At 45.3% G+C, this 15272-nt stretch overlaps 1 protein-coding gene across 3 annotated transcripts in view; it reads left to right on the top strand.

The window, feature by feature from the left end:
* The window catches only part of PKD1 (polycystin 1, transient receptor potential channel interacting), a 91350-nt gene that overhangs the window by 61111 nt on the left and 14967 nt on the right, over positions 1 to 15272 (top strand). For all 3 annotated transcript variants that reach the window (XM_066640787.1, XM_066640788.1, XM_066640790.1), the window contains 9 exons: positions 1203 to 1329; positions 2929 to 3045; positions 3259 to 3308; positions 4439 to 4641; positions 5317 to 5422; positions 5901 to 6022; positions 12498 to 12700; positions 14032 to 14226; positions 14447 to 14586. In XM_066640787.1, the coding sequence (XP_066496884.1) occupies positions 1203 to 1329; positions 2929 to 3045; positions 3259 to 3308; positions 4439 to 4641; positions 5317 to 5422; positions 5901 to 6022; positions 12498 to 12700; positions 14032 to 14226; positions 14447 to 14586 (1263 nt within the window). The remainder of the gene's footprint in view (positions 1 to 1202; positions 1330 to 2928; positions 3046 to 3258; positions 3309 to 4438; positions 4642 to 5316; positions 5423 to 5900; positions 6023 to 12497; positions 12701 to 14031; positions 14227 to 14446; positions 14587 to 15272) is intronic.

The following is a 15272-nucleotide window of genomic DNA, read 5'->3' on the forward strand; positions in this document are numbered from 1 at the left end:
ATGGGACAGTAGAGACCGACAAAATCACTGGAAGCAAAAAAATTGGCCACCAAGAACTCTAGTTGTTGGTGAAAAGAATGTTCTCAGAGATACATTGGTACCCCCTGAGAAGGTTTTATTACCACCACTCCATATAAAATTAGGATTAATGAAGCAATTTGTTAAGGCACTTCCCAAAGATAGCGAATGCTTCAAGTACTTGGGATCCAAGTTTCCAGGTTTAACGGAGGCAAAACTGAAAGAGGGGGTTTTTGTTGGCCCGGATATTAGAAAACTCATATCCGACAAAGACTTCATCAGTTCAATGACTCCAACTCAAAAAGAAGTGTGGGTTGCCTTTACTGTGGTCATAAATAACTTTTTGGGAAACCAAAATGACCCAAATTACAAGGAAATGGTGGAAACAATGTTGAAAGCGTTCCACAAGCTTGGTTGCTCCATGAGCTTAAAAGTCCATTTTCTCAACTCACACCTTGACTATTTTCCTGAAAATTTGGGAGCAGTGAGTGAAGAGCAGGGAGGACGTTTCCATCAAGATATAAAAGAAATGGAAAGAAGGTATCAAGGGAAATGGAGTGTAACGATGATGGCTGACTACTGCTGGATGTTGTATAGGGATCTTCCAGAAGCCACCTACAAGAGGAAAAGCTCAAAAAGAAGTTTAGAGTTTTAAAAAAGACGATTTCACAAGCAATCTACTTGAGTGTGGTGTTAATTTTGTTGTCACCTGTGCAAACGAGTTAATATTTTTCATGCAAATAAAATATTTGCATTAAGAGATTTTTTAAAACGATGACCACCGTTTGTTCGAAAACCTGACGTCCCAGGACAAAACTGCTATCGTTTTTGGATTCAGCGCACCAAAAAATGTAAGAATCAGTCAACAAAACCAAAACAGCTGTCCAAAAATTTTTTTTTGCAGACCTGTGTAATCTGTGATGGACTTTTCCTCCATCCACTCCCCTTTTCAATACATAAAGGCCAGGTGTTCCGCAGATTCAGACTTGAGCATTGCATTACAGACATGCTCAAAGGGGTGAAGAGGAAAGTGGGAGAGAAGGCCAGTGAGTTTGGTGGGTGATAGATCTGGAACTGAGCAATGACCTCTGGAAAAGGCCTCTGGAACCAAGGCTTTCCTGGGCCAAGGATGTGGCTTCCTGACAGGTTTGAGTCCTGCCACTCTCTTATCCCTTCTCTTCCAGCAATGTGGCTGTTTCCACCTTGATCCCAGTCAGTGGCGAGACTGTTGTGGTTGGCTTGGTGTCCAGCTTGGTGGTCTATCCTCTGTACCTGGTCCTCCTGTTCCTCTTCCGAATGGCGCGAAGCAAGGTAATGCTGTGGGGAGCCTGTGTGCGTGTTAGCACTGAAAGCCAGAGACACACTAGTCCCAAAGAATTCATGCACAAGATTGAATGCACAAGAAGACTCTTGTCTTCTTATTTATAGTTTAATCTTTGTTGATCACAGGAGTAAATTTGACTGAGGGCCAAACTTCACAGGATGCAATTTTGATTTGCAGTAATAAGAGATATTTTTTTAAATTTATTTTGTGGTTAATAACGTGTTACTCCCCATAAGGTGGATACAGATTTTGGAGATGTAGTTACACCTCTGCAGATTTCATCCCAATTTTTTTTTTTTGGGGGGGGGGGGGGGTTGCCCAAGGTTCCAGAATTTGGAGTTAAAAGAATTGGCAATTAAAAGAATTGGAACTTTTCAGCTCGTGAAAAGTTATAAGACTGTTGGATTCTTTCATTTATTAGGATAATCAACGGAGAAAGCTGCTTTGATCCTTGCCTTGTTTGCTGTTGCAAAAAGTATAAACACAATGAACTGTCTCAGTGTTATAAAAGTAACTGTACAGAGCCAGTGTCTGTGGCTTGTTATCTTATATAAACGTCAGAGAGGCAGTTTGTTGACTTCTGGAAGCTTAAGGATGATTTTGGACTGACTGTGACTTTGTGTCAGTTTTGCGAAATTGACTTGAAAAAAATTTGAATTAAAAGAAGTGATTTACAGGGGCCCCTTTTGAGCCATGATTTTGCGATCCATGAATTTGACTCAATGCAGATCACAAGCCTTGCACTGGAGGGCTTCAGCAGGCCTCCCAGAGGCTTCTGAGAGGCACTTCTGGTTTGTCATCTGCCCCTCCCTGCAGTTTTAATTATCTATGGAGCTTGGTATCCTCAGGGGTTCCTGGAATAAATCCCTGTGGATAGTGAGGGTCTATTGTATTTCTTTGCACATATTAGGTTTTCCCCCCCAAAAGCCAACAACTTTGTGCCAAAAAGAGAGTAAATGACATGAACAGAGGCACCTCTCCAATATATAGATTTGGTTCAGATTTCAGAGGTCTGATGAGGATGAAGGTAGAGGGCAGGTGCTGTCCAGCCTTCCCTGGAAGCTGCATAGCAGTGCAGCTCGAATTCAGGCCCCTTGAAGCTTTCCTCTTGGTTCTCCAGAGCTCCACAACATTGATAGTGTCATTGCCAAGTGCTCCAGACCCGCCCCTGCACAGCCACCTGATGGCCTTCTTAGAGGGTATGTCGGTGCTGACCCTCCCTTCCAAACCCATACAAATATCAGTGCTTGAAGCAATCAACCTTGCTCCACCATCCCTTTCTCAGGGGAAGCGGGGACATGATGGTGCTACTTCGGTTGATTGGACAACTGAGTTAGTGCAGTCCTGGCCAGTTCTGTGAGAACATCTGCCTGACACTAGTGGCCATCCTCACAATGCTCCCTGCCCATCTTGGCAGCCATGTTAAAATGTAGAGAGCTGGATGCCTCTCTCTTCCTCTCAGAACAAGGTTGAGAGACTTTCCACCACGAGAGCACTTTGCTCTCCCTTCTGTCTTGGTGCAGTGATGTGGCTGAAACTATCCTTCTCCTCTGCTTCTCCTTTGAGCATTCTCCTCTTGCTTTCAGGTGTCTGTCAGCCAGTTTCTGACCCAGTCAGACCAGCAGTCCTTGGAGATTGACAATTGTCTGGACTCCTCACTTCTGGAGAGCTCGTTCCTCAACTTCCCTGGACTTCGGACAGAGGTAAGGCATGATGGCAGGAGAAGGCTCTGATGCAGGTGCTCAAGGGATACCAAAGGCGTTGGGCCTCCTGAGCCTCCCTGTCTTGTCACAGGCAACTACATTGCTCCAGTCTCAAGGCAGGGGGGTCCCAGCCACGGAGCAAGTCTGGTCTGATCTCTCTTTCTCTCTCTCTCTCTCTCTCTCTCTCTCTCTCTCTCTCTGTCTTCTTTGCAGGCCTTTTCAGAGCAAACCAAGACAGATCTCTTCCTGGATGATTCAAAAAGGTCAGTGTCATGGATATGTACATGTTAGGCCTTGGCTAGCATGTGGAGCCTGAACCAAACTAAGTCAGTAACGGAGAAGTGGCTAGCAGTTCCCAGCTGCAAGAATGTGAGTAAAGAAACACAAAGATTGTTGTCTCTCCTTTGCTGGCCAGAAAGGACAGGCAACAAGAATTACAACCCATTGGAATGTTTAACACCTCAGTAGACTGAGGGGCGCCGGAATGCAATGCAGCTGTGGATCTCTAGTTGGGAGGGGTAAGAACTAAGAGGGCTAGCACTTCAAGAAGGTTCAGTCCTCAAAAGTTTCTGATTGTGCAGTCTAAATAAGTATGAAGTCACCTCAGTACTATTAGCATGAGAAGTATAATAATGAGTGCCCCAAGGGATGTGTCCGGGTCTTTCTTGAGCAGAGTTTTTGGGTGCAACATTCTGTATGTTGGGAGCCCATTCGCCATGGGCATCTGGCCTCACAGGTAGCCTGGAGCTAAGAGATCTACAAGAGTAACTGACCCAGGTGAGAGATAGGGATTAATAGAGATAGCCAGCTAGCTTTATTATTTTATTGCTGATATGTTTCCTAGATGTTTATGCCTCTAGCATTTGCTGCCTTACTGTAACTTTATGTAACCTTATGTACTTAATAAACCAAAATCTCTTTTACCAAGTTGTTTCTTTGTCAGTTGGGGACAAAGGTTCAGAATCCTGTCTTAGCTGTTCAGCAAGCTACCAAGTACTCACTGAGGTCTAGTAACTTGAGGTCTGAAGCTTTAACTGGAGAAAGAGCTCAGTGCCTGCAAGGGTTAAGCCTAGAGGGTCTCAGTGACCCTGGACTGAGGCACTGGCACATACAGGGTGGTGGCAGTACTACTGGACGGGGGGGGGGAGGGCTTGAGTGTTCGAAAACCAAGACCTCTGACCACCCCAAACCCCTCTAAGTTTGCGACAGTAAGCAGGGTGTAATCAGCCCCAGGCTGTGTTTTTTGTGTCTCCTGGCCAGAGAGTTGTGTTCTGTTGATGGGGCCAAGCCAAGGAACTCTCTTTTGTGGTGTTTCTAGCAGAGACCGCTGAAGGGGTTTTCTTTGTTCAGGGATGTTCAGCCTCTTTCTGGGATATTCTTTGTTTTGGCTCAGCCTGATCCGGTGGCACTCCAGTGAGGCCCTGCTTAGCTGGCCAGATCTCCTCAGCGACCCCTCCATCATGGGCAACACCATCCAGAAATTGAAGAGGGGGAGGACCAGCCGCCATCTTGGCCTTGAAGCACCTCTGGCTACAGAGGAGGACAACCTGTCACTCGGCTTTCCACAAGCTCGGACCAGATGTTTCTCGGCTTCAGGTGAGAGGGTGGGTGGGAATATTCTCTGCAAGAAAGTTACTTTCATGTAAGAGTTAAGCTTTTGACCTCTGGTGTGTTTCACACCAGTGGATGATCTGAAGTGAGGACAGAAGGAAAGCTATACATATTGCTGTTCTTGGGAATGATTTCGGAATGTGTCCATTTCCTGTCTAGAATGTCCCTGTCCATCCCAGACAATACTGTGCACCCTCAGTATCTGCAGGGGATTGGTTCTAGGACCCCCTGTGTTCTGTATTTCGGATACTGAAATCCGCAGAAGCTGGAGTCCTGGTGGGGGCAGGATCACAGCACCATAATTACTTACTTGGAAGTTGCACTGGGACCTCCAGAGGCAATGCCTGGCCCATAGTTGCTTCCCTATGTCTTGGAACACCTGACCAACACAGGAGGTGTTCTTGGGCTTGGGGAGGCCACCTGTGGTTGCTGGAATCTGCAGATTCCAAGACCACAGATGCTGAAAGCCCAGTGTGTAGCAGCTACTTGCACAATAGGACTGAGAAGCATTCTGAGAGAGAGTCCCGTGGGGGGGGGGGAGTGTTTTGGAGACCTGTTCTGACACTAACAGCCACTACAACATCCACATCATCATAAATATCTGTATAACACTGTATACAGAAGCACTAAGGCAGCCTGATCTGTGTTTCTCCTTTGCAGATGAAGACTTGATACGGCAAATCCTTGCAGATGGAGCTGGCAGCCTTCCTCATCCTCAGGACATGGTGCAGAATCCCTGGGTGGAAACGGACCTCATCTCAGGGCTGTAAGTCTTGCTGGGATGGAGGGGGATTCTTGGAGGGTGCTGGGGCCTGAAGAGAAGACTCCTCCCTTTTCTGCTCTCCAGGCGTTTTAGAACAAAACGGCAGATGTCTGAGAGATGCCGTAACTGGGTAAAAGGAGGTACAAAGTTGCACAGGATTTTGTGCACAATTTCTCGGTGGGCGGACTGTGCTACAGCATGACCAGAATGCTTCCAGTTTTTGGCCCTCTAGAACCCCTCCAGGCATGGGTGTTCTGCAGTCCACCACCCCGGAGGCAGTTTTGTTTGTCAAAAAACTTGACGGCAATCAGCACCTTTGCCGTCCTGCTGGAGCCCTGAGCCTGAGGCCCATCTGGATATGCCTCCCAGATCCCAACCACAGCTGCTTGTTGCTCGCCCCTCCTCCTGCTTCCCAGCTCCACACCTTAGAAGCAGCAAGAGCAGCTTCAAGGATTTTGGTGCTTCTGCTTGGCTCTGGCAGGTCCAGCAAGCTTGGCGAGAAGACAGAGACAATCATGTTGCAGCGGCTGAACGAGAAAGGGCAGACCGTGGTGGTGGCTCCTGACAGGGAACCAAATCGCTCAGCCAAATCGGCACGGACAGGTATGAGGGTGGCTGGTGACTGGAAGTTGTCCGGGAAATATAGGACAGTCCCAAAAGTTGGGTGAAAAAAAAAGAACTCTGATGCCTTCAGGCCACTCAGAGCCAAGTTCCTCCCTAGAAGCTGGTGGCCTGTCTTCCCTTTCTTTTGTGATGGGCTTTCTCCTAAATTGCTGTGATGCCTGCTGATCTGCCCCTTCCCCACCACCCGCCCGCCTCTCAGAGTGACTCAGCTGTGACTTCCAGTTGTGTCCAGGAGGCTGTGCTCAGCCCCCAAGAAGGTTATTGTGGTGTCATGCCAGCGCCCCTAGATATAATTATCCGCAGATTTTGGTATTGCGAGCAGCAACTGTAATTGGCTGCATAGCTCAGGAACATGTGAATCTGGTTCTTAAGACTGAAGAAAGTATCTTGCAAGCAAGGGGGCACAGCCCTTTGAAGTTCTTTGCTCCAGCCCTGCAGACTATTGAGCCCGAATGAACACACACATGGTTCTTTGGATTTTGGAGAGGCAATCAAACAGGCGACAGGAGAATTCAAAGAACTTCTTAACGTTTACTGTTTGCAAACGGGACCTCCACACCCTTGGAGGACCCCGAAGGATTACAATAATGCAGGTTTTATAGGGAAGAATAACATACAGGCAGACACCCAAAACAACATTCGGCATGTTATCAGTACAGGATGTTGATCTGAGGATGGCAATTCAATACACATCAGCAGTTTGTTTACAGAGACATCCGTTAGAGGGGGTCTGGCACTCTGACTCATCCCTTTTACCCTAACCTTTTTATCCTCGTTTGTTGATTGCCCTTGTCTAGGACCTTTCTGTTCACCCTTGGAGGCGTAATATCACAGTTAACTGGTTCTCTGAGAGGGATAGCTTTTTGGTCAGGGAAGAGCCTTATGGGTGAACTGGGCATCTTGGGATATTTCCATATTGTGAGCTGGGCACATTGTTATCAGTTTTCCCCCCTGAAAACAGAAAGGAGAAAGGGGGACAGAAAAGAGGTGGAATTTTAGCAAATTAGTGAAAGTTAAGGTATGAATGGAGGGAATTTCCTTAATTACCCAAGTTGCAGGGCCAGCAGTGTCAGCTAAAATGCATATTAGCTCCTTGGTGCCAGAGCCTGTCTAGCAACTTTCAAGTGAAGTTTACCTAAGTTAATGCTAAATACAGGTATAATCCAGAGTTTTGGTACAAAATACAGAAGTTACTGGAATTACATTCAGGAAAACAAACACAAACTGAAGATAAAATAGAAAATAATAGAATGAATAGGAAATAAAAATGCTACACTAAAACAACTTCATCCAAAGAAATCATGCATGCTCATAACAGCTCATTATTCATCGGCCGTGAGTCCCCTCAGCAGGTCCAACTCCAACATATTCTTCAGCATCAGGTGAGCAAGGTGTTCTTCATCTTCCAGCAGCTGTCTTCTAGGTGACGTAGTGTATAGCCAGTGACCTGACAAGCTTGTACCTCCCATGTTGAATCTCCATCTGTTTATCTGGGGGCATGTGGCGAGGGACCGGTGTAACCTCTATCTTGCCATCTCTTTCTTCAGTGAGTGTACACAGGTTGAGGAAAAGAGGTCTGGTCACCTTCGCCGCCAAGTTGCCTCCACCATTTGTCTCAGTTCAGAGGAGCACGGGTAGGAACCATCTTTAGGTCTGAACCAGCATTGGTTGGAAGTTAGGTCCATGTAGCTCTGGACTTGCTTGAGCTTGTCCAGTGGATGTGTTGGTTGGAGTTAGCTGCAAGTTAGGTCCATGTAGCTCTGGACTTGCTTGAGCTTGTCCAGTGGATGTGTTGGTTGGAGTTAGCTGCACTGACCCTGCTTTGGGAGCTCACTGCAGATGATAATGGTAAAGCCCTCATGATTTCTGAGTATAAAGCAGAAGAGAAAAGTTAGCAAAGCAAAACACATTCTCAAGGGGTCAATGTGGTTTCTTAAGCAGTGTATTTCAGGGTACACTTTCTCTGCGTTGGAACACATTCGAGACATCTCAAAAGGAGATATTGGAAATAGAAAAAGTACAAAAGAGAGCAACTAAGGTGATTGCTGGGCTGGGGCACCTCCCCTATGAGGAAAGGCCACAGCGCCTGAGCTCCCTTAGCCCAGAAAAGAGACACCTGAGGGGGAACATGATTGAGACATACAAAATCATGCATGGGGAGGACACAGTGGACAGAGAGATGCTCTCCGTGCACTCTCACATAACACCAAAACCAGGGGACATTCACTCAAAATTGAGTGTGGGGAGAGATGAGTTAGGACTGACAAAAGAAAATATTTGTTCACTCCGTGTGTGGTAGGTCTGTGGAACTCCTTGCCATAGGATGTGATGGCGGCATCTGGCCTGGATGCCTTCAATAGAAAAGGTACAAATCTCTGGAGGAAAAATCCACCACTGGCCACAAGTGATCATGTGTATGTGCACCCCCCTGATTCTAGAAATGGGCTATGTCAGATGCAAGGGAGGGCACCAGGGTGCAGGTCTCTTGTGCCCCTACATTCAAACAGTTAAACACAACTAGCATAACTATTAGCACTTGGAATAAATTAAAGGTTAAAGATATTTTTAATACTTGTTACCACAACTTTTTAGTTAACTTGATCTTAGATGTTCAGGCCCTTTCTTTGTTTTCTCACCCTCCTTTGCCTAGACACTCTTGTTGATATCAAACGTTCAGATACTGCACATACTTCAGACTCTTTTAGCTGCTTTAGTCTCAAACAAAGATAAGATGCAACAATTTACTAAACATAGGAAACTTAAAACATTGTGAGAATAGCAGTTCAGGGAGTGCAATATTGGAATAGAGGCAATCTGCTAGCTTTAAACCTGCACACAGACATTGATTTACGACAATAAACAACAATAATACATATTGTGACTTCTGCCAAAACACCATGAAGGCACTCTGTACATGTATGGTTCTTCTGGAGAAGGTGACAGGCCAAGCTTTGTCTCATAGCCTATTACTGTAGGAGTCCTCTTTAGATTTGAGAAAATACAATCAATTGTTTTGAGAGAGATATGTCAGTTGCTTGGCTATGTCTGGTACTCCGAGTCAGTTTCTCTTAGCTCAAAGTTCCTTTGGTCAGACCACATGGCCCTTAATTCTATTTTCCCTCTCTCTCTTTTTCTTGGACTGTTCAACCTTAAAGGGCTGGTGTTGTTACAGAACTCTGTACGTGGCCTGCTTGTTGGTTGGTTTGCTGTAGGAACTAGAGAAGAGGTAATAACAGTACAGAAATACAAATACAGTAGCAGAAAGACACTGTGCTGACTTTGCTTACATTCTTGTTGAGCACAGAAGGTTAGGTGTTTTAACACATTCTCCACAGAGAAAGTAAACAGGTTGTCCAGGGCTACCTCTGATTGAGTGCAATTTCTTATCATTAAGACAGAGGAAAACTGGAACACATCATGAACTTTACATACTACAGTCAGCCAAATCTGACCTTTTTTTTTTTTTTTTCTTTTCTTATTCTTTTCTTATTCAGAACTCTTTTGATTCCCTGGGGGCTGGAGAGAACCTGGGTTTTTCCTTCAAGGAGGACACAAGTTGGTCCTGCAAATACTTGCACAGTTCATTCCTCTTCTATTTTCTCTCTCTTCCCCCCCCCCTTTTTTTCTTAACATATAAGTAGAATTAAGAGAATGCAAAATTTTAATTTCACCACAATACTTTTTACAATGGGGTGAAAGCTTAACATTAAGAGATTATTTGCTGAGGGACTGTAACCCTTGAAAATATCCATCATCAATGGAACAAAACATTTTGTCCAATTATCTTAGGGTTATTCTTCATGTTCCCTCCCTCTTGGATGAGGGGGGGGGAGGTTTGTGTGAAAATAAAGCACATTTGATAAGAGTACTCTTACATGTTTAAAAACAGAAAAAAAGGAACCATGGTACCAAAAATGGTAATGAGCTCAATATACAAAAATAATAAAAAATTGTTGCAACGAATATCAGGCCTATTACAGAAAGGAAGTCATGTGGACTTAAGATAGACTTCACTATAAGTCAAAAACAAACAAGAACAAAGATAGACAAAGCGCTTCTTTCATACCACACACACACACATCCAACGAACATATAGAACATTTTAGTATTTATATGTCTATAAGCGGAGAACATAAGTAGAATTAAAAGAATTTGTCATGACAATCTTTCCATTAGAAAAAGAAATACTTCATTAGTATTAAACCAAACTGAAATATATACAGATATAGGCATCAGGGCTTAGTTTCTGTAAAGGAAATGAGATTACGTAAATTCGTCCTCTGGAGGGCAAATGCTGTTTTCTTTGTCTTTACTTGTTGCTGAAACAAAAAAGGGTTAAAACAAAAGATAGCCATTGCAAAGTTAGGCATTTAGAGGCTTTTTCCTTGTTCCCTAGGAACAGTGCTTCTTAGTTGCTGGAACACACACACAAAAAAGGGTTAAAACAAAAGATTGCTACTAGTTTGCACTCTGTGCATGCCTTGAGGCACAAAGGCTAGGAGGGTTTCTCCAGCTTTCCTTTCTCTTGGAGGGGGGGAAACAGAAAGCACAGACTTCCTGCATTTCATACCTGTGAAATCCAAAAGTTATTAAGAATGATTAAAGGTTGTATTTAAAGAGAAACACACTTTTGACAACTGTCTAGGTTGGTTGCAGCTGCAATTAGTCTTTTTTAGTTACCTAAATAGGTAGGAAGCAAATCATGGTTATTATTGTAGCTGGAAACTATACTTTAGGGTCTCTCTAAATCATTCTGAGCATTTTTAGCTTGTATTCTGACCCCTAGGGTCTCACTGACTCAGTTTTGCTGATCTATATAATGGGCACCTATATTGTCTTTGCAGGCTGTGTTTCTTAAGCAAACATGCAGTGCAGTTTGTTCTTACGTAAGTGCATTAAAAAACACTAAGTTCAAATGAGCCTGATTCTGAGCACCCATGAACAAGACAGCGAATTGTATCTCGTCTCTCAGACAAGGGAAGACATAACACATCATATGAAATTGCCAAGCAGATAAAAGGGAGGGATGTCAGGAACACTGAGGGGAAGGGGCAGGCAAGCAGAACACTGAGTACTTTGGAGGAGAGAAGGGAGGGGGCCTTGTTGAAACTCAGGAAAGATTCAATGTCTAATGCCTTCCTGAGACTAAGGAGACCTGGTTAACAACATATGGAAATTACCTTTTGCTGAAAGGTACTGAGCTGGTCAGTAATGTGCCCATTCAGAAGGGTGGGGTTTCCCCTTCCCAGAGACTCAAAGTTATCCAATATGCATTTCAAAAGGTTTCTTCCTTCAGGCCCAGGCTCTGAGTGCCTCATCTTAATTGTCACAGGGGCTGGCCTCCTGCCTGGGAGCCTCCTGCCTGGGGTCTCAACTGGACCGGCTGCCCAAAACAGTGACTCACTCATGGCCAATCCATCAAAACCTTGGGGTTTGCTGCCTTGACACACACACACACTCACACTCATATTCTCATTCGTATCTCAATCACACAACACTCAGTCAGGCAGAGAACCACGTGGCCTTGCTCTGAAGCCACGGAGATGGGCAAACACACACAACAAAATGTACAGTAATACAAACACAATCACCCTCCCCACTGAGGTTTCCCACTAAAACCTCCCTTCAAACTTCAGAGTCCCCACCCTGGGAACCCACAGAGAATTCTCACCTAAGCGCGCTGTACCTTCCCGCGGGTGAAGTTCCGTTCTCCTGGGCTCTTTCTTGCGCAGAAGGAGACAGTCAGATTCAGAGACAACCCAGCGCCAGGACACACACACAAGGGGTGCGGGAGCCGACTCATTTTATCTTCTGGCGGTGCGCTGTCCCCTACAGTGACTTCGTCTCGATCCTTGCAGAGCCTTGCCTTCCAATCCCAGTCACGGCACCATAAACTGAGCCCGAATGAACACACACACGGTTCTTTGGATTTTGGAGAGGCAATCAAACAGGCGACAGGAGAATTTCAAAGAACTTCTTAACGTTTACTGTTTGCAAACGGGACCTCCACACCCTTGGAGGACCCCGAAGGATTACAATAATGCAGGTTTTATAGGGAAGAATAACATACAGGCAGACACCCAAAACAACATTCGGCATGTTATCAGTACAGGATGTTGATCTGAGGATGGCAATTCAATACACATCAGCAGTTTGTTTACAGAGACATCCGTTAGAGGGGGTCTGGCACTCTGACTCATCCCTTTTACCCTAACCTTTTTATCCTCGTTTGTTGATTGCCCTTGTCTAGGACCTTTCTGTTCACCCTTGGAGGCATAATATCACAGTTAACTGGTTCTCTGAGAGGGATAGCTTTTTGGTCAGGGAAGAGCCTTATGGGTGAACTGGGCATCTTGGGATATTTCCATATTGTGAGCTGGGCACATTGTTATCACTATTGTGCAAAATAGTGCCCTACTCCCACTGCTGTCCCCCTCCTTTTTGTGTCCTGCAGTTGTGGACCACGCCCTCCGGAAGCGCCTGCTGCCCTTCTGGTGCTCGTACCTGGCTCATGCCATCTGCTTGGTCGTCCTTGTCGTCTGCTTTGGGGTCTCTGTGTGGATTGGGGTGGGTTTCGCCTCCAGCGTGGCCCTCATGTGGCTTATCTCGGGGATTTTTAGCTTCCTCTCTTCTTTTTTGCTCTTGGAACCCCTCAAGGTAAGACCTGGTGGAGTATGTCCGTGTGTTTGTGTACAGACTCAGGGAGAAAAATGCCACATTAATTCTATTGAGCATGCATTAATAATAGTTTTACTATTCATTTTATTATCATTGCATGGCACATACATCATTAATATGAAAATATACATACATATCACAAAACCTGTGTCTTTTTGCACAGAAGTCTTCCTACAAGACCATCTGTGCATGTAAGAAAAATGTGAGTTTAGCAGGACTTGGAGGGGGAAAAAGAAAAATAACATTGTAAGCTGTTCTGAGCCTATGGGGTGTAGCAGGGTATAAATCAGGCAAAGAAGCGAAAAAACAGAGAACCATTTTTCAGAACTTTTTGTAGAGTGAAATGTTCTGGAAATGACCCAGCCTGTCTTTTCCCAGGGAAACCAAATCTTTGGCCCTCCTTTTTCCCAGCTGCACATCTTCCTTTAAGGATATGACACCAGGAAGAACACAGAAAACTGAAACAGAACCACTAGTACAACTTAAGTTGGGGAAAACGGCAGAGATCTTTGGCAGAAAAATGGGGCCTGACTGAATTGAAGGAAGTCTTTCCTAGTTAAAAAAATGCCTTTGCATACCACTAAGATGCATCTATGGATAATGGAGGGATTTAAAGCCAGGAGATCTGCGCAGTGATGCTCAGTGGCTTCTTGGTAGACATTCCCAGTATCTCCAGATCCTCTTCTGCCCCTCAAACAGGGCTTGGAGAAGTGGTTGCTGGAAGCATAAAGCAGGAGATTGTAGCTCACGGATTCACAGGAATGGCAATCTTGTCCCCCAGAGCCTGCTAGTAGATGGGGTGTGCAGCTGGCTATGCAATTGTAATCATTTCACATTGTTAAAATTTTTGACAAAAATTGCAAGCACACACAGTTCTGTGTTTGCCCTAAACATCAGCTGTGTTTTCCCCACATCAGCACAAAATAAAAAGAAAAGGGGAAAGGGCGTGAGCTCAGCTCAGAAACCCCCAAAGTCCCATTTGTGTAGCACCAGATGGATGGCAAGTTCCTGTCGGCTTCATGCTCAGCTGATTTTCTGTGGGAAGAAGATGAAAGCATCTTTTCCTAGGCCTTTCAGTGGTCACATCGGCCTAAGACCCCTCCTCATAAACAAAAATAAAGCAAAAAATAATTATGCTCTCTTTAATGGGACCGTAGTGGAAAAGGACATTGTGTGCAGTGTGCTTGTTTGTCAAATGTGCCTGTTTTACCAAGCGCATTCACAGCGGTGGATCATTAGGGCTGCCAATGAAAGATTGGTTGGACAGTTGATTGAATGATCCCTGACTGCAATGACACCCTCCCCATCAGGTTCTGCTGGAGGCCATTTATTTCTCACTGGTGGCCAAACGCCTGCACCCCGAAGAGGACGACACCTTGGTGGAGTACCCCTTGGTTGAGCACATCTCAGAAAAAATCAGCAAGGTTCGGCCACCTCAGGGATTTGCTCTTTTCCAGGCCAAGGAAGAAGCGAGAAAAGTGAAACTTCTGCACAGATTACTGAAGGTGAAACAAAGGAGCATCATCCAGAATGTTCTGAGGTTGCTTACAGGGTGGTAGGAGGAAGGGGGCACCATGACAACAACCTGGCGTAGCACCTGGCATCCAGCAGACTCCCTGATTTAAGGAAAGTCTGAGCATTCAGCGGGGTTTATACAAGCCTTGGCTGGGTGCTTCCTAGCATCAGAAGAGTGAATGCTCTGTCTGTCTTGTCTCCTTGCACTAGAACTTCCTCGTCTACATGCTGTTCTTGCTGGTCATCCTTCTCACCAACTATGGCGATGCCTCCCACAACAGCCGTGCATTCCTTCTGCAGAGCTCCATCAGGCAGCAGCTGGACTGTGAGCAGTTCTTGCGCATTAAGAGGTATTTTTTCAAACACAGTTGTCCCAACATTCAGGCCTTGGATTTTAGAGCACCGGTTCCCAACCACAGACCACAGGTGATCTGCAAGAGCCTGAAAAGTGGTCCTCAAGGTCTTAGGAAACAAAAAGGTTTGCCTTCAATCACTTCCAGCCAAGTGAGCACTCCCCTGCAGACACCAGAGGGCGGAGAACAGACCGCCTGCAGCCACAGCCAGTAACGAAAGCAGCAACCTACAAATCTTTTCTAAAACGAATATAATAAATCTACCCTAATTATTACAAAGTTAATTATAGTTTTTTGTGTGGAGAGGGGGCGCTGCATGTTGTCCATGACAATTCCAATTCTTGCCTCTGGTCCATGGGAACCTCTGGTTCTAAAGTTTGGGAAGCACTGTTTTAGAGGCACCTTATTTTCTTAAAGACCCGTATCCCCTGGGTCAGACTTGTAAAGAAATCCACTTAAGTGACTAACTCAGATTAAGTGTTACTAGCTGCCTCCCCCCTTCCCCCAGTCTTCACAGAGCTATATTTAATCATCGGTGGCAAAAATGAAATTCTTGATGGTAAGAATGGTTTGGCAGTGGAGCTGATTGCCAAGGGAGATGGTGGATTCTTCCTTACTGGTGATCTTCAAGCAGAGGCTGGACAGGCACCTCCTAGAGATGCTCTAGGAGGAATTCCTGCTAC

Source organism: Tiliqua scincoides, chromosome 13, assembly GCF_035046505.1.
Source record: "Tiliqua scincoides isolate rTilSci1 chromosome 13, rTilSci1.hap2, whole genome shotgun sequence".
Classification (NCBI taxonomy): Eukaryota; Metazoa; Chordata; class Lepidosauria; order Squamata; family Scincidae; genus Tiliqua; species Tiliqua scincoides.